Here is a 20463-nt window from a genome sequence, read left to right as displayed (position 1 = left end):
TGTTCCAATTTATGAGGATTTTGAACAAACAAAAATTTTAAATTTGAATTATTTCTGCTACGACTACTAATTATTTATTGAAGAGTGTCTAAAAGCACCAACGAGTTTTTTTCTTGTTATAGACCACACAATAAAAGTTGGGTGGGTGGGTGGGGAGTTTCTATTTTCGTGATAATGAAATAACTTTGTGGAACTTGATTTCTATCGAAATGTCTGATTTAGTAGAGTTATTGAGACACAGCTATAGGTATAATATCTAGAAATTTAGATCCATGACTCGATTTGGTAAACGCTAAATTTCAGTCATACATAAGTTCCATTTTTTAGTATCAAAATGGTTTAACAAAAGAGGTTATTAAAATTTTGACGAATTTTTGAAAAATAAAAGTAAAAATTAAACTCAAGTGTGGCACATCATTTCACACTGGCATTGTCTAAAAAGTCCAAAAACGTTATTCTTTATTTTCGACAACAACTCAAGTGCCTTATGGACGCTTACGAAAGAACGTGGTTTCATCTCACTTATATTTTCTTATTTTAGTCAAAATGTGAGAAGACTATAAGCTGCTATCTTATTTTTTTACCATTTTTCACAAGAACTCACTAATAGAGAGACTAATGAAACCTTTGATTTTAAAATTTCCCTGAACCATGTTTTTATTATGATGATATTCAAAAAATCAGTGATTGTGTTTCTACAAAAAATATTTTCTCTGAAGGTCGAGTTTTTTTTAGGATGATTACTTCAATTTCGTTATTGTGATGTTCCAATTTATGAGGATTTTGAACAAACAAAAATTTTAAATTTGAATTATTTCTGCTACGACTACTAATTATTTATTGAAGAGTGTCTAAAAGCACCAACGAGTTTTTTTCTTGTTATAGACCACACAATAAAAGTTGGGTGGGTGGGTGGGGAGTTTCTATTTTCGTGATAATGAAATAACTTTGTGGAACTTGATTTCTATCGAAATGTCTGATTTAGTAGAGTTATTGAGACACAGCTATAGGTATAATATCTAGAAATTTAGATCCATGACTCGATTTGGTAAACGCTAAATTTCAGTCATACATAAGTTCCATTTTTTAGTATCAAAATGGTTTAACAAAAGAGGTTATTAAAATTTTGACGAATTTTTGAAAAATAAAAGTAAAAATTAAACTCAAGTGTGGCACATCATTTCACACTGGCATTGTCTAAAAAGTCCAAAAACGTTATTCTTTATTTTCGACAACAACTCAAGTGCCTTATGGACGCTTACGAAAGAACGTGGTTTCATCTCACTTATATTTTCTTATTTTAGTCAAAATGTGAGAAGACTATAAGCTGCTATCTTATTTTTTTACCATTTTTCACAAGAACTCACTAATAGAGAGACTAATGAAACCTTTGATTTTAAAATTTCCCTGAACCATGTTTTTATTATGATGATATTCAAAAAATCAGTGATTGTGTTTCTACAAAAAATATTTTCTCTGAAGGTCGAGTTTTTTTTAGGATGATTACTTCAATTTCGTTATTGTGATGTTCCAATTTATGAGGATTTTGAACAAACAAAAATTTTAAATTTGAATTATTTCTGCTACGACTACTAATTATTTATTGAAGAGTGTCTAAAAGCACCAACGAGTTTTTTTCTTGTTATAGACCACACAATAAAAGTTGGGTGGGTGGGTGGGGAGTTTCTATTTTCGTGATAATGAAATAACTTTGTGGAACTTGATTTCTATCGAAATGTCTGATTTAGTAGAGTTATTGAGACACAGCTATAGGTATAATATCTAGAAATTTAGATCCATGACTCGATTTGGTAAACGCTAAATTTCAGTCATACATAAGTTCCATTTTTTAGTATCAAAATGGTTTAACAAAAGAGGTTATTAAAATTTTGACGAATTTTTGAAAAATAAAAGTAAAAATTAAACTCAAGTGTGGCACATCATTTCACACTGGCATTGTCTAAAAAGTCCAAAAACGTTATTCTTTATTTTCGACAACAACTCAAGTGCCTTATGGACGCTTACGAAAGAACGTGGTTTCATCTCACTTATATTTTCTTATTTTAGTCAAAATGTGAGAAGACTATAAGCTGCTATCTTATTTTTTTACCATTTTTCACAAGAACTCACTAATAGAGAGACTAATGAAACCTTTGATTTTAAAATTTCCCTGAACCATGTTTTTATTATGATGATATTCAAAAAATCAGTGATTGTGTTTCTACAAAAAATATTTTCTCTGAAGGTCGAGTTTTTTTTTAGGATGATTACTTCAATTTCGTTATTGTGATGTTCCAATTTATGAGGATTTTGAACAAACAAAAATTTTAAATTTGAATTATTTCTGCTACGACTACTAATTATTTATTGAAGAGTGTCTAAAAGCACCAACGAGTTTTTTTCTTGTTATAGACCACACAATAAAGGATGGGTGGGTGGATGGGGAATTTCTATTTTCGTGATAATGAAATAACTTTGTGGAACTTGATTTCTATCGAAATGTCTGATTTAGTAGACTTATTGAGACACAGCTATAGGTATAATATCTAGAAATTTAGATCCATGACTCGATTTGGTAAACGCTAAATTTCAGTCATACATAAGTTCCATTTTTTAGTATCAAAATGGTTTAACAAAAGAGGTTATTAAAATTTTGACGAATTTTTGAAAAATAAAAGTAAAAATTAAACTCAAGTGTGGCACATCATTTCACACTGGCATTGTCTAAAAAGTCCAAAAACGTTATTCTTTATTTTCGACAACAACTCAAGTGCCTTATGGACACTTACGAAAGAACGTGGTTTCATCTCACTTATATTTTCTTATTTTAGTCAAAATGTGAGAAGACTAAGCTGTTATGTAGTATTTTTTACCATTTTTCACAAGAACTCACTAATAGAGAGACTAATGAAACCTTTATTTTAAAATTTCCCTGAACCATGTTTTTATTACGATGATATTAAAAAAAATCAGTGATTGTATTTCTACAAAAAATATTTTCTCTGAAGGTCGAGTTTTTTTTTAGGATGATGACTTCAATTTCCTTATTGTGATGTTCCAATTTATGAGGATTTTGAAGAGACAAAAATTTTAAATTTGAATTATTTCTGCTACGACTACTTATTTTTTTTTGAAGAGTGTCTAAAAGCACCAACGAGTTTTTTTCTTGTTATAGACCACACAATAAAAGATGGGTGGGTGGGTGGGGAAGTTCTATTTTTGTGATAATGAAACGACTTTGTGGAACTTAATTTCAACCGATGTCTGATTTGGTAAAGACTTGTTGAGATGCAGCTATAGGCATAAGAAAAATTTAAGTCCAACTATGACTCGATTTGGTAAACGCAAAATTTTAATCATACGTATGTTTCATTTTTTAATATCAACATGGTTTAACAAATGAGGTTATATCATTTCTTGTGTGCGAAAACAAGACAACGTGCAGATTATTGAAATTTTGACGAATTTTTGAAAAATAAAAGAAAAAATTGAACTCAAGTGTGGCACATCATTTCACACTGGCATTGTCTAAAAAATCCAAAAACGTTATTCTTTATCTTCGACAACAACTCAAGTGCCCTATGGACACTTACGAAAGAACGTGGTTTCATCTCACTTATATTTTCTTATTTTAGTCAAATTGTGAGAAGACTACCTATAAGCTGCTATGTGGTATTTTTTTACCATTTTTCACAAGAACTCACTAATAGAAAGCCAAATGAATCCTTTGATTTTAAAATTTCCCTGAACCATCTTTTTATTACGATGATATTCAAAAAATCAGTGATTGTATTTCTACAAAAAATATTTTCTCTGAAGGTCGAGTTTTTTTTTTAGGATGATTACTTCAATTTCCTTATTGTGATATTCCAATTTATGAGGATTTTGAAGAGACAAAACTTTTAAATTTGAATTATTTCTGCTACGACTACTTATTTTTTACTGAAGAGTGTCTAAAAGCACCAACGAGTTTTTTTCTTGTTATAGACCACACAATAAAAGATGGGTGGGTGGGTGGGGAATTTCTATTTTCGTGATAATGAAATAACTTTGTGGAACTTAATTTCAATCGATGTCTGATTTGGTAAAGACTTGTTGAGACGCAGCTATAGGCATAAGAAAAATTTAAGTCCAACTATGACTCGATTTGGTAAACGCAAAATTTTAATCATACGTATGTTTTATTTTTTAATATAAATATGCTTTAACAAAAGAGGTTATATCATTTCTTGTGTGCGAAAACAAGACAACGTGCAGATTATTAAAATTTTGACGAATTTTTGAAAAATAAATGTAAAAATTGAACTCAAGTGTGGCACATCATTTCACACTGGCATTGTCTAAAAAGTCCAAAAACGTTATTCTTTACGTTCGACAACAACTCAGGTGTCCTATGGACACTTAGAAAGAACGTGGTTTCATCTCACTTATATTTTCTTATTTTAGTCAAATTGTGAGAAGACTACCTATAAGCTGCTATGTGGTATTTTTTTACCATTTTTCACAAGAACTCACTAATAGAAAGCCAAATGAATCCTTTGATTTTAAAATTTCCCTGAACCATCTTTTTATTACGATGATATTCAAAAAATCAGTGATTGTATTTCTACAAAAAATATTTTCTCTGAAGGTCGAGTTTTTTTTTTAGGATGATTACTTCAATTTCCTTATTGTGATATTCCAATTTATGAGGATTTTGAAGAGACAAAACTTTTAAATTTGAATTATTTCTGCTACGACTACTTATTTTTTACTGAAGAGTGTCTAAAAGCACCAACGAGTTTTTTTCTTGTTATAGACCACACAATAAAAGATGGGTGGGTGGGTGGGGAATTTCTATTTTCGTGATAATGAAATAACTTTGTGGAACTTAATTTCAATCGATGTCTGATTTGGTAAAGACTTGTTGAGACGCAGCTATAGGCATAAGAAAAATTTAAGTCCAACTATGACTCGATTTGGTAAACGCAAAATTTTAATCATACGTATGTTTCATTTTTTAATATAAATATGCTTTAACAAAAGAGGTTATATCATTTCTTGTGTGCGAAAACAAGACAACGTGCAGATTATTAAAATTTTGACGAATTTTTGAAAAATAAAAGTAAAAATTGAACTCAAGTGTGGCACATCATTTCACACTGGCATTGTCTAAAAAGTCCAAAAACGTTATTCTTTACGTTCGACAACAACTCAGGTGTCCTATGGACACTTAGAAAGAACGTGGTTTCATCTCACTTATATTTTCTTATTTTAGTCAAAATGTGAGAAGACTATAAGCTGCTATGTAGTATTTTTTTATCATTTTTCACAAGAACTCACTAATAGAGAGACTAATGAAACCTTTGATTTTAAAATTTCCCTGAACCATGTTTTTATTATGATGGTATTAAAAAAATCTGTGATTGTATTTCTACAAAAAATATTTTCTCTGAAGGTTGAGTTTTTTTTTAGGATGATTACTTCAATTTCCTTATTGTGATTGTGAATTTTAATTTTGAATTATTTCTGCCACGACTACTTATTTTTTATTGAAGAGTGTCTAAAAGCACCAACGAGATTTTTTCTTGTTATAGACCACACCATAAAAGATGGGTGGGTGGGTGGGGAATTTCTATTTTCATGATAATGAAACGACTTTGTGGAACTTGATTTCTATCGAAATGTCTGATTTTGTAGACTTGTTGAGACACAGCTATAGGTATAATAGAAATTTACATCTATGACTCGATTTGGTAAACGCTAAATTTCAGTCATACATAAGTTTCATTTTTTAGTATCAACATGGTTTAACAAAAGAAGTTATAGATTATTAAAATTTTGACGAATTTTTGAAAAATAAAAGTAAAAATTAGACTCAAGTGTGGCACATCATTTCACACTGGTATTGTCTGGAAAGTCCAAAAATACTATTCTTTATCGTGAACAACAACTCAGGTGCAGGTATTCCATGTTTATTGCTTTATGGGTATTTAACCCGTCCCACCTCTAATAACCACCCACTGTAAATTCTGTTTACCTGTAGTCAACTTAACGGTACTTTACAAATTAAATTGTAAGTCCCTTAGAAATTTTCAGTATGGTCCTTCTTGGTAAACTGCTTAATATTCTTGCACTTTTAAATGCTTATTACCTTTGATGAAGGTTGGTTAGAAAATCCTACTGTATGTTAATGGTTAGTACTTAGAAAGTCAGAACCATAAAAACGGAATGTCTAACTCTTTAGACAAGGTATACCTGAGTTGAGTACCCCTGACCAGGATATGGCGGGCCAGACAATAAATAGTAATCCCTACTTAAGAAATCCGTTAATACTAAGAAAAAGAATTTTAACAAGAATCCTTCTGGTTAATATTCTTTAACTAAGCCCATGTACCTGTACCCTAAAACCCTCATATTTTAAAAAACATCATTTTCTAAATTGTAGGCTTCAGTCATGTATAAAACTGTAATTTTTTATAATTATTTATTGTTATTTCCTTGTCAATAAACTAAAAAATAAAAATACTTTCAAGTTTTTAAAATTTTGACGAATTTTTGAAAAACAAAAGTAATAATTAAACTCAAGTGTGGCACATCATTTCACACTGCCAATGTCTAAAAAGTCGAAAAAAGTTATTCTTTACCTTCGACAACAACTCAGGTGCCCTATGGACACTCATGAATGAACGTGGTTTCATCAAACTTAAATTTTCTTATTTTAGTCAAATTGTGAGTTTACTATACATTGCTAAACGTTATTTTTTTACCAGTACTAATCACTGATTAGTACTGGTAAATATTAATACAAAAAATGTTTTCTCAAAGGTCGAACTTTTGTTTTAAAATTCAATTTATGAGAATTTTACAGACAAACATTTTAAATTTGAGTCATTCCTGCTATTCAGTTACCTTTTTTTTGAAAAGTCCAAAAACATCAAAAAGATTTTGGAAGTTGTACGTTCCTGTATACAACATATTATATAATCTCTTTTGTTAAACAATGCTGATACTAAAAAAATGAAAAATATATGACTTGAAATTTAGTCTTTACCATATGAAGTCATAGTTAAACGTTAATTACTAAAAAAAATCTACCACATCTAAATCTTCGTTTCAACAAGTCTCTACCAAATCACACAGATCTATAAAAGGCAATTTCCACAAAGGTATTTCATTATCACGAAAATAAAAGCTCCCCACCCACCCACCCGTCTTCGAACCTGTGGTCTGTAACAAGAAAAAAACCTTTGGTGTTTCTAGACAATTTTCAATAAAAAATAACGTATTTATAGTAGAACGAATTCAAATTTTAAATTTTTGCATGTCTAAAATTCTCATAAATTTTAATATCACAATAAAAAAATTTAAGTAATCATCCTCAGAGAAAGCTCGACCTTTAGAGAAAACATTTTTTGTAGAAATATAATCAAACCACTGATTTTTTTAATATCTAAAAAGTAAATTGCGTTTTCATTATTTTCTCATTTGTTTCACGATCATAATAAAAAGATGCTTCAGGGAAATTTTAAATTTTATATTTTTTATTTTGTTGTGAAAAATGATAACCATGTACAACTTTCTCACATTTTGTCTAAAATAGTAAAATATAAGTGAGTTCAAACCAAATTCTTTTGATGAGTGTTGATAGGGCACCTGAGTTGTTGTCGAAGATAAAGAATAACATTTTTGGACTTTCTAGATAATGTCAGTGTGAAATGATGTGTCACACTTCAGTTTAATTGTTACTTTTATTTTTCAAAAATTCGTCAAAATTTTAATATTTTGAAAGTATTTTTATTTATTTTTTAGTTTATTGACAAGGAAATAAAAATAAATAATTATAAGAAGTTACAGCCTTTTACATGACTGAAGCCTGCAGTTTAGAAAATGACGGTATTTAAAATATGAGGCTTTTAGAGAACAGGTACTTAATTACATGGCTTAGTTAAAGAATATTAACAAGAATGTTTCTTGTTAAAATTCTTTGGTTATTATCTGGGCAACTATATTCTGGTAAGGGATACTCAACTCAGGTATACCTTGTCTAAAGAGTTAAAGACATTCCGTTTTTATGGCTCTAACTTTCTAAGTACTGACCATAAACATACAGTAGGATTTTCTAACCAACCCTCATCAAAGGGAATAACCATTTAAAAGTGGGAGAGACCATAACGAAAATTTCTAGGGGACTTACACTTTAATTTGTAAAGTAGCGTTAAGTTGACTGCAGGTAAACAGAATTTACAGTGGGTAATTATTAGGGATAGGACAAGTTAAATACCTATAAAGCAATAAACAGGGAATACCTGCACCTGAGTTGTTGTCCATGATAAAGAATGGTATTTTTGGACTTCCCAGACAAAGCCAGTGTGAAATGATGTGCCACACTTGAGTTTAATTTTTACTTTTATTTTTCAAAAATTCGTCAACATTTTAATAATCAGAAAATTGTATGTTCTTGCACTCAAGAAATGATACAATTTCTTTAGTTACACAATGTTAATACTTTTTCGTGTTTACCAAATTAGGCTCAATCCATTAAAATCAACTGTCACAAAGGTATTTCGTATCACGAAAGCAAAATTTTTAAAAAATTATTTTGAAACAAAGCAGAGTTCGTAGAAAATACAAATAAATTTCAAAGTTATTTAGACAAATAGCTTGAAAACTGTTGAGAATATTGTTCACATGGGTTATAAATTTTCCCCAAATCCCAAAATCTGAACACACAGACACTTAAATCGTAAACATTGAAATCGACGTTCGGAAATCGCAGTTATAAAATCCCCTCGTAATTTATTCTAATTTTAAAAGTAAAAAATGCACACGTGTGGTTATGTTTTATTAAAAAATAATAAAAATCACATCTAAATCAAATTTAATTAGAAAAAACCCAGATGGACCATTACGTTTATTAGCACCGAAAGTGTTAACGCTTATATAATCTTTTATAAGTTATTTTGTATTAGCTCCAAATCTAGCGCTCGAGGTAATAATTATGAAAGAATTTTTAGTGCAAATGCCATATTTCAGAAAATTAGAGAAGTGGGCGTTAGACGACTCTTCCAATATCCTTGAATATTAATCACCTCGTATATTATTTTATGCAGAAACATAAATATTTTTTTAATTGGATAATTTTATTAATTATTAATCAATCAAACTATGGCCAGAGGACTTCTTGTTTACTTTCGCAGAAAATACGCTATTTTTAAGTGTTTTGTTTACTTTTTCGAAAAAAAAAATTATCGAAACGGATTATTGTTATAATTCCGCAACATATTGTGACACCGAAAAAATTCGGGTCCTGATTATTGCCTCAGATTTATAGCACTCGACAACTTAATAAAGAGATTAGTGATTTATAATCCGGTACAAAGTCACGATGAATTTAAAGAAATTACGTATTTATTGAGAAAAATTTTGTTTGAGCAACCACAATTTATAGATATTCCCTCTGCCATACGGTCGCTAATCGCGTCTTGTACCAGAATGATAATTAATCTGTATCTTCCGTGCATTACACACAAGTAAATATATCTGCGGTTAGTTGTGTAGTAGTTTTGTTTGAACGGGCAGAACTATACGTAGCAGCGGCCCAGCTATTCCTTGGAGATTCATTACCCGAACTACTCCTGGTGGACTAATTCGGGACGTCTGCTCAAACTGGCTAAATTTTGCCAAATCAATTTTACGACTCGTTTGAAAGCTCGGACCAAAACTTTAAAGCGTCTTTTCCGATAATAGAAATCGGGGACTTAGTGACTCTCGCCGGGAGGTTTCTTTCTTTGTCGAACTCGCATAATCCGGATTGTTGTTGATGTTGTAAATTACGGAATTATCTTAATCGGCCGTAATTAATGCCTACTCACAGTCGGACCTAAGCCGTAATCACCTGATAATGTATCTTGGGAAGATTATTCGTCTTTATCTGATTCGGCACCGAAGTTTCAAGGTGGCGGCAACTTGCAAGCATGGGTGTATGAGGGGTTGCCTGCGTACGAATTTTAACTAATTTTTTGGTTTTGATTACTGAAGAAATTTTTCTGTTGCAGGGTCCGCCACCGCAAGGTGGCCAGTTGAAATTTACTATTGCGGACACCCTGGAGCGAATAAAGGAAGAATTTAACTTTCTGCAAGCGCAGTATCACACGTAAGTAGAATTACTTACTATATTTTGCATCATTTGTTCAAAATTTTTGACAGTCCGGAGCAGTATTACCAACAAAATTTTTAGACAAAATTTATGTTTGTGTATTACTTCTCGAATGTAAACTAAAGAAGTACTGTAAACGAGTCCATCGGGCGACTGCCACTTTTATGTTTTTTCAAGGTTTCATGACCCCACAGTACGAAAAAATAGGTCTCCCATTTTCGGGCCGTCTGCCCGTATTTTTATTAAACAGATAATCTTCTAAACAAAATTTGGTTAATCATCCATTCAAGAATAGAATGACATCATCTCAAAAATTTACAGTAGTAAATGTTATTTAAATTCCTGTACTTGTGGTTTATGAATCCGTGTTGATTTTTTATCCGAGAAATCTAGATTTTTGTAAAAAATCCAAATTGTACAATTTTTCCTTTAAGTTTCGATTTTTCAACTTTTTGATATTGTAGTTTTTTGGGTTTTTTGATATTTAAAATTCTCAATTTTTCAATTCCTCGTTTTTACAAATTTTTGTATTTCTCGAGTTTCAATTTTTCGCTTACAAAATACATATTTACGTATTTCGATATTTCATTTTTGAAATTTTTCAAGTTCGATTTTAAAATTTTTCGTTTTTTTCAATATGTCAATTTTTGGCGTTTCAAAATTTTCGTTTTTTCGATTTCTGGGCTTTTCATCTAAAAACTTTTTCAATTTTTCTATATTTTGATTTTTCCGTTTCTTAATTTTTTCGATTTTCAGATATTGAATTCTCCAGTTTTTCGATTTTAAAATTTTTCGGAACCTCGGTTTTGTTCAATCGTTCTTCGATTTTTCAGTTTTTCCATTTATGGATTGATCAATTTGTCGATATTTGAGTTTAGGGATTTTTCAAGTTCCTGATGTTTTAGTTTTTTGATTTCTTAAATTTTAGATTTTTCCATTTTTTTGTTTTTTCTATTTTTCAGTTTTTCGTTTTTTAAATTTTACATTTTCAGACTTTTAAATTTCAGTTAGATTTTTCCATTTATCAGTTTTATCAATTTTTTGATTACTTTGATCTATCCAGATTTGGATGTTTCGATTTTTCGATTTTTTTTTTAATTAAATTTTTAAATTTTTAATTTGTCCACTTCTCGACTTCAGTCAATCAGGAAATCAATCGATCAGTCAACAATAAACTTTGGTTCTCGATTTTTTGATGTTTCGAGTTGTCGATGTTTCAATTTTCCAATTGTTCGATTTCTCGGTTTCTCGATTTTTCGACTTTCCGGCTTTTTGATTTTTTTTCGATCAACTGAAAAATTGAAACATCAAATAATTGGAAAATCAATATTTTGATGTTTTAATTTTTCAGTTTTTCGATTTCCCAATTTTTCTACATTTCCGTTTTAGGAAATTTCAGTTTTTCGATTTTTAAATTTTAGATTTTTGATTTTTCATTTTTCAATTTTACGATTTTTATTTTTTCTTTAATATTTCAATTTTTCTATTCCATAAGTTTTCAAGTTTTGGATATCTCAATGTTTCGATATTTTAATTTTTGGGTTTGTCTATTTCTCACGACTTTCGATCTTTTGATGTTTCTCGATGTTTCAATTTTTCAATTTTCGATGTTTCGATTTTTCGACTTTTCAGCTATTCGAATTTTCTTTTTTCCATTTTTCGAATTTTCGATTTTTCAATTTTCGAAATATCAAATTTTCGATTTTCGATATTCGAATTTTTTTTATTTCGATTTCTTGATTTTCAGTCTTTCCATTTTTCGAATTTTCTATTTTACAATTTCGGTATTTCGTTTTTTCCATATTTCGATTTTTGGATGTTTCGAAATTTCGATTTTGCTATTTTTGATTTTTTGATTCCCCAATTTTTCAATCCTCCGATTTTAAAATTCTTTGATTTTTTGAAATTTCGCATTTTGAATGGTTAAATTTTCGATTTTTCAGTTTTTCCAATCTTCAGATTTTAGACTTTTCAATTTTATTACTTTTGGATTTTTCGATATTGGAATTTTCAATTTTTTTGGTTTTCGATTTCTTGGTTTTTAATTTTTCGGCTTTTCGAATTTTCGATGTTTTTCGACATTCGAATCTTTTTAATTTCGATTTCTCGTTCAATATGTTCCTTTTTTTGACTTTTCGATTTTAGAATTTCGGAATTTCGTTTCTTCGATTTTTAGTTTTTCAAAATTTCAATTTTCCGATTTCTCTTTTTTCGTTTTTTCAAATATTAGATTCATCTAATTTTGGTTTTTCGATATTCGAATTTTCAATTTGTTTCCTTTTCAATTTTTGGATCCTTCAACTTTCAATCGTATTTTTAAAATTTTTTAGTTTTCAAGGTTTCAACTTTTGATTTGTTGAATTTTCGATTTTACAGTTTTTGCATTCTTCTGATTTGGCTTCTCAATTTTTTTCCTCTTAGATTTTTCGTATTTTCGAATTATCAAATTTTCACTTTTCAAGATTTCGTTTTCTCCATTTTTCGAATGTTCGATTTTTTGACTTTTCGATTTTACAATTTTTCAGTTTTTCGATTTTCAAGTTTTAAATTTTCGGATTTTCGGTTTTCCGATTTCTCTGATTTTTGTTTTTTTAAATAATTGATTCATCTAATTTTCGATTTTTCCATTTTCCAATTTTCAATTTGTTTTCTTTTCGATTTTTCAATTCTTCAATTTTTCGATCCTCCCATTTTTCAAAATTTTGATTTTGAAGTTTCGATTTTTGATTTGTTGTATTTTGGATTTTTCAATTTTTCCATTCTTTAGATTTTAGACTTAATTTTTTTTTACTTTTCAATTTTCAATTTTTTGATGTCCCGAGTTTTCGATTTTCAATCGAAAATTGTCAACTTTCTACTTTTCGGTTTTTGATTTTTCGTATTTTTAATTTTTCCATTCTTCAATTCTCAGACTTTTCAATATTACTTTTCGATTTCTCGGTTTTTCGACTTTTCGGCTCTTCTATCATTTTTTAATTTTCAAAATTTCGAATTTTCGTTTTTTCAAATTTTTCGAATTTTCGATTTTTACTTTTTGGTTTTATAATTTTCGATATTTCGTGTTTTCCACATTTCGATTCTTCGAATTATCAGTTTTCCGATTTCTCTGCTTTTCGTTTTTTCAAATATTTGATTCATTTAATTTTCAATTTTTGGATATTCGAATTTTAATTTTTACTTCCCGAGCGTAAGCAAAGGAAGTATTGTAATCGAGTCCGTCGGCCGACTCTCTACTTTTACGTTTTCTCGATCTTTCATGACCCCTAGAAGACGAAGAAATAGGTCTCCCATTTCCGTCTGTCTGTCCGTCTGTCCTTCTGTCCGTCCGTCTGTCCGTCCGTCTGTCCGTCTGTCCGTCTGTCCGTCTGTCCGTCTGTCCGTCCGTCTGTCCGTCTGTTGTCCCGGATTTTTATTAGACAGATAATCTCCGAAAGTACTCGACCGATTGTTGTGAAATTTTGTACTTATATTAAGAATGTCATGTAGATGGTAAAACGCTAACCAAAATTTGTCTAATCATCCCCACCACTAATGCGATGACGTCACTTCAAAATTGTACATAGTAAATGGGTTTTCAATTGTATAAAATAACATAGTCCTACACATGTAGTTTACAACTCTGAATCGACTTTTCACCCGAAATGTCCAGATTTTTGAAAAAAAAATCAAAATTATAAAACAACATTTTGAAATTTAATTTTTAATCTGCTAACCAGAATGCTTTGAAATGTTGCAGATGTTTTAAGGCTATAAAGAGCATCATAAATCTTTAGTCAAAAAATATTTGCTTATCCCCTCCAAAAACTTGATGACGTCAGCTCAAAATGTGGAATAAATCATATCTAAAATGTACAAAATATGATGAGTCTGTACTTGTGATCTATCACTCCATTCATATTTTTTGGATTTGCATATACAGGGTGACTCAAAAAAATTAATGAATGCGTAAATATATTTTATTGATTTAATCAGGAACTACAAAACCGAATGCTCTGAAATCTTGCAGATGTTTTAAGGTCATAAAGAGCATAATAAATGTTTAGTCAAAATATATTTGCTTATCCCCTCCAAAAACTTGATGACGTCAGCTCGAAAGTTTGTCGAATAAATCATATCTAAAATGTACAAAATATGATGAGGCTGTACTTGTCATTTATCACTCCATTCATATTTTTTGGATTTGCATATACAGAGTGACTCAAAAAAATTAATGAATGCGTAAATATATTTTATTGATTTAATCAGGAACTACAAAACGGAATGCTCTGACATCTTGCAGATGTTTTAAGGTTATAAAGAGCATAATAAATGTTTAGTCAAAATATATTTGCTTATCCCCTCCAAAAACTTGATGACGTCAGCTCGAAAATTTGCCGAATAAATCATATCTAAAATGTACAAAATATGATCAGTCTGTACTTGTGATCTGTCACTCCATTCATATTTTTTGGATTTGCATATACAGGGTGATTCAAGAAAATAAATGAAAGCGTAAATTTATTTTACTGATTTACTCAGGAACTACAAAACCGAATGCTTCGAAATCTTGAAGATATTTTAAAATTATCATAAGCATGGTAAATTTTTGATCAAAACGCATTTGGTCGTCCCCCCTAAAAAATTTATGATGTCACCACAAAATTTTGCTGAAAAAATCCTATCTAAAATGTACAAAATATGGTGAGTCTCTTCTTGTGATTTATCATTCCATTCAAATTTTTTCGATTTGCATATACAGGGTGACTCAAAAAAATTAATGAATGCGTAAATTTATTTTATTGATTTAATCAGGAACTACAAAACCGAATGCTTTGAAATCTTGCAGATGTTTTAAGGTTATAAAGAGCATAATAAATTTTTAGTCAAAATATATTTGGTTATCTTCTACAAAAAACTGATGACGTCAGCTCAAAAGTTTGCCGAATAAATCGTATCTAAAATGTACAAAATATGATGAGTCTGTACTTGTGATTTATCATTCCAATCATATTTTTGGATTTGCATATGCAGGGTGACTCAAAAAAATTAATGAAGGCGTGAATTTATTTTATCGATTTAATCAGGAATTAGAAAACCGAATGCTTTGAAATCTTGGGAATATTTTAAAGTTATTATAAGCATGGTAAACTTTTGTTCAAAATGTATTTGTTCATCCCTCCTAAAAAAATTGATGACGTCACCCTTAAATTTTGCTGAATAAATCCTATCTAAAAAAAATTAATGAAGTCAATTTATTTTATTGATTAAATTAAAGGCAACACTTATTATTAGTATTACACCCCAACCAACCCAATTTGGTAGACACAAAATTTGTTAAAGGAAAAACTCGGTTGAAACATAAGGGTAGCACGCCTATTTACATCGACTTTAACATTACAGACCTGCATTTGTTCACTTGGTTCCGCGAATGTGAAATAGACATGTTTATAATCAACCAATTCTGAATTTCACCGTCAAGAATTAAAATAAAACCCAATGTTTTATATAATAAGCGGAAGTCGAAGCAATAAAACCGATGGTCGTTTTGTTTACAGTTTCTCTGTTTGGCTCTCACGTATGCTGTTACGCTTGTCATCTTAAATTAAGAATGTTTATACATAAACGATTTTCAGTTGCCGTATACGTGAGTAAATTGTTTCGTTATTTTATTGATTATAAAAAATCAATATTCAAAACGACCCAATTCATTTTCCCGAAAATTTGGGAATACATTAATTTTATTCTTAGTATTACACTACATCTATCCCAACTGATATCCGTGTCCTTGCAAAAATGTTGATGACGTCATCGCAATTTTAAATTCCCACTACAAAAATGTAATGAGAAAAAAACACAATAGCCATGCAGTCGTCAAGTTTCCGACAGCGAGGGAAGTACTGTCTAAACTCTTTAGACCAATTTTTTGTTTTCGTTTTGATTTTCAACTTCTTCATTTTTGACTTTTCGATTTTTCAATTATTTTACTTTACAATTTTTTTTGATTTTTTTGATTTCTCGGCTTTTCGATTTTCAATATTCGAATTTTCAATCTCTCTACTTTTCAATTTTTGATTTTTCGAATTTTCGGTTTTTCAGCTTTTACATTCTTCAAATTTAGACTTCGATTTCTCGGTTTTTTGATTTTTAGACTTTTCGGGTCTTCGATCAAAATTTCGAATTTTACTTTTACCCATTGTTTTAATTTTAGATTTTTTCACTTTTCAATTACTCGGTTTTTCGATTTTTGGCTTTTCGAATTATCAAATTTTCAGTTTTCAAAATTTCGATTTTTCGTTTTTTTCATTTTTCGGATTTTCGATTTTTCGAATTTTAGATTTTACAATTTTCGATTTTTCGTTTTTTCCATTGTTCGGAATGCCGACTTTCGAATTTTTTGTTTTTCAGTTTTTCGATTTTTGAGTTTAGATTTTCGGATTTTCGGTTTTCCGATTTCTCTGATTTTTGTTTTTTTAAATAATTGATTCATCTAATTTTCGATTTTTCCATTTTCCAATTTTCAATTTGTTTTCTTTTCGATTATTCAATTCTTCAATTTTTCAATCCTCCCATTTTTCAAATTTTTGATTTTGAACTTTCGATTTTTATTTGCTGTATTTTGGATTTTTCAATTTTTCCATTCTTTAGATTTTAGACTTAATTTTTTTTTACTTTTCAATTTTCAATTTTTTGATGTCCCGAGTTTTCGATTTTCAATCGAAAATTGTCAATCTTTCTACTTTTCGGTTTTTGATTTTTCCTATTTTTAATTTTTCCATTCTTCAATTCTCAGACTTTTCAATATTACTTTTCGATTTCTCGGTTTTTCGATTGTTCGACTTTTCGGCTTTTCTATCATTTTTCAATTTTCAAAATTTCGAATTTTCGTTTTTTCAAATTTTTCGAATTTTCGATTTTTACTTTTTGGTTTTATAATTTTCGATATTTCCTGTTTTCTACATTTCGATTCTTCGAATTATCAGTTTTCCGATTTCTCTGCTTTTCGTTTTTTCAAATATTTGATTCATTTAATTTTCAATTTTTGGATATTCGAATTTTAATTTTTTGTTTTCGTTTTGATTTTCAACTTCTTCATTTTTGAGTTTTCGATTTTTCAATTATTTTACTTTACAATTTTTTTGATTTCTCGGCTTTTCGATTTTCAATTTTTCTACTTTTCGAATTTTGATTTTTCGAATTTTCGATTTTTCAGCTTTTACATTCTTCAATTTTTAGACTTCGATTTCTCGGTTTTTTGATTTTTAGACTTTTCGGCTCTTCGATCAAAATTTCCAATTTTACTTTTACCCATTGTTTTAATTTTCGATTTTTTCACTTTTCAATTTCTCGGTTTTTCGATTTTTGGCTTTTCGAATTATCAAATTTTCAATTTTCAAAATTTCGATTTTTCGTTTTCATTTTTCGGATTTTCGATTTTTCGAATTTTAGATTTTACAATTTTCGATTTTTCGTTTTTTCCATTGTTCGGAATCCCGATTTCTCTGATTTTCGTTTTTCAAATATTTGATTCATCCAATTTTTGATTCTTCAATTTTTCCATTGTTTACATTTTAGATAAAAAAATTTTTAATTTTTGGTTTTTCGATATTCGAATTTTAAATTTTTTTTACTTTTCGATTTTTGATTTTTCGAATTGTCGATCTTTCGACTTTTACATTCTTCAATTTTTAGACTTTTCAATTTTTTTACTTTTCGATTTTTCATATTTTAAATTCCGTTCTTCAGTTTTTCGATTTTTACTTTTTCTTACATTTCAATCTTTTGATTTCTCATTTTTTCAATTTTGGATTTCTGACTTTCCGGAAATTTTTTCTATTTTTCCGATTTTTTAATTTTCGATTTTTCTGAATTTTCACTTACTTTTTACTTTCAAGGGGTAAAAAACAAAAATCGAAAAATCAAATTTTATAATTTTTCAAACAAGTTCTGTCGAAGTAATCTCCTGCCAATTTTTTCTGGTGTTAAATTTATGTATGCATGTGCATTTATTAACGACCAGGTGCAAAATGCCACACTTCTAAAAATTGAACACACGAAATGTGTCGGAAATAGACGTTTGCAAAAACTTGGAATGAGTAATTTTTTAAATACACATATTTCAAACTTATTTATTGCCGTCATTTATTTTTAACTAAAGTAAAGTAACATTTTTTATGATTTTCGTAAATCCACCAACTGTGTAAATTAACTATTAAAACTCGAATTTATTAGCTTAGATAAGGAAATTTTCAAGAAATAAATAAGTAGGCATATCATTGTACAAACAAAATAAAATGTATTTATCCCCACGAAAAAATTGATGACGTCATCTGGAAAAAAGAAAACCCAATAGTAATAAAAGAGGTTGTTATTTTCCACTTTTAGTGATTTTTCGTTAATGTAAATAACCAGCGAAGTCGTGTTGTTAAAATTTCAGCCCTAATGTTGGTCGACAAAATAGCCATAAGTTTTTATTAAATGTAACTTTAGACTGATGTCTTTCTAAATTTGCTTTTACTTCAACAGCTATTACTCCGAGTACACAGAACCGGATTAAATGTGGTTTCGTACTCCGCTAATGGCCGTTTTTACCACAACCTCCCCGATTTTCCCCGCCATTGTTTTTGAAATATATCGTACAAAACAGCGTGACAACCCACAGATCATTTTTATCCCACCAGAAGTGCATCTCCGACGTAAACAAATCCGCTGCATTAGTCGCTCCTTAGTACTCTCTCCCGACCCAACCCACCGGAGTCCGCTGCGTCCACTCTACCACCAAAGCATGTTTTAATTAACCACCGCATCTTGCACAAAACTGATTATAATAAGTTTTCCGCAAGTTTACACTTCTCTATTTTCGAGTGTGCTGAATCGCGCATTTGATCTGTCGCCAGAAACGCCTCCTGCTAGCAACGCCGGAAGATTGATTGTGTACGTTCCTTAAAGTTCTTGCACTTACTTGACCGAGTCGATGAGCTCGGCGCTGTTCATTACTTCCATCTAAGAAATATATAACTTTAAGGACTCTCTCGACATGCATAAAGCTCGTTTAATGCCGAAACGTCTAGCGGTTCGCGTATTAAGTGGGGAGTTGAAAAAAGGTGAGGGGGGAGGGGGAGGTGATTAATTGGTTGAAGGTGGTATGCTTGTCACACCGGCACTGCAGAGCGGAATTTTCTTGTGCTATAGTAAAATCGGATTAAAAAATTAAAATAAAAGACAGATCGGTTGAAAATTATTATTAGAATAAGATCTGACAACAAATGAAAAGTTGAAACTACTTCAAAAACAACACAAAGGAAGCCCCCGAGATCGTTTCAAACTGCTTCAAAATCCAGGCACAAGGTGTCCCCGAGATTCTTACAAACTACTTCAAAAACAAAATAAAAGGTAGCCTCAAGATTCGTTCAAACTACTTCAAAAACCAGACACCAGGGGTTCCCGAGATTCTTTCAAACTACTTCAAAAACCAGACACAATGGACTCCCGAAATTCTTTCAAACTACTTCAAAAACCAGGCACAGAGAGTTCCAGAGATTCTTTCAAACTATTTCAAACACCACATACAAGCCGAGCCCGAGATTCTTTCAAACTACTTCAGTAACAAAACAAAATGTTTCCCCGAGACACCTTCAAATTGCTTCAAAAACAAAATAAAACGGCTTCCCGAGATTCCTTCCAACTACTTCAAAAACAAAATAAAAGGGCTCCCCGAAATTCTTCCAAATTATTTCAAAAACCAGACACAAGAGTTCTCCGAAATTCGTTCAAACTACTTCAAAAACCAGACAACAGGGGTTCCCAAGATTCTTTCAAACTAATTCAAAAACCAGACGCTTGGGGTTTCCGAGATTCTTTCAAACTACTTCAAAAACCAGACACAATGGACTCCCGAAATTCTTTCAAACTACTTCAAAAACCAGGCGCAGAGAGTTCCAGAGATTCTTTCAAACTATTTCAAAAACCACACACAAGCCGAGCCCGAGATTCTTTCAAACTACTTCAATAACAAAACAAAATGTTTTTCCGAGACACCTTCAAATTGCTTCAAAAACAAAATAAAAGGGCTCCCCGAGATTCCTTACAACTACTTCAAAAACCAGACACAAGAGTTCTCCGAGATTCTTTCAAACTACTTCAAAAACTAAACATCACGGGTTAAGATGCGTCAAACCTAAAAAACGGAATAAAATTTTAGGACTTTCCTCGCCTATGAAGCATAGTCAGCTCAGCAAGTCGATTTTCTTAAGACGAATCATAAACTGATTTGATTTTAATTTTTTTTGTGAAAATTAGATATGCAGGTAGGTTTCGGCTAGACAAGAATTATGGTCTGAAATTTGAAC

The 20463-nt window shown here is 30.2% G+C and overlaps 1 protein-coding gene across 2 annotated transcripts in view; it reads left to right on the top strand.

Annotated features, from left to right (window-relative positions):
• The window catches only part of LOC135142770 (protein groucho), a 176801-nt gene that overhangs the window by 87351 nt on the left and 68987 nt on the right, over positions 1–20463 (top strand). For both annotated transcript variants that reach the window (XM_064074516.1, XM_064074515.1), the window contains exon 2: positions 10038–10135. In XM_064074516.1, coding sequence (XP_063930586.1) covers positions 10038–10135 — 98 coding nt within the window. The remainder of the gene's footprint in view (positions 1–10037; positions 10136–20463) is intronic.

Source organism: Zophobas morio, unplaced genomic scaffold, assembly GCF_036711695.1.
Source record: "Zophobas morio isolate AGI-343-1 ecotype UQ-CSIRO unplaced genomic scaffold, CSIRO_AGI_Zmor_V1 ptg000054l, whole genome shotgun sequence".
Classification (NCBI taxonomy): Eukaryota; Metazoa; Arthropoda; class Insecta; order Coleoptera; family Tenebrionidae; genus Zophobas; species Zophobas morio.
This window is presented reverse-complemented; position numbering and strand designations above follow the sequence as displayed.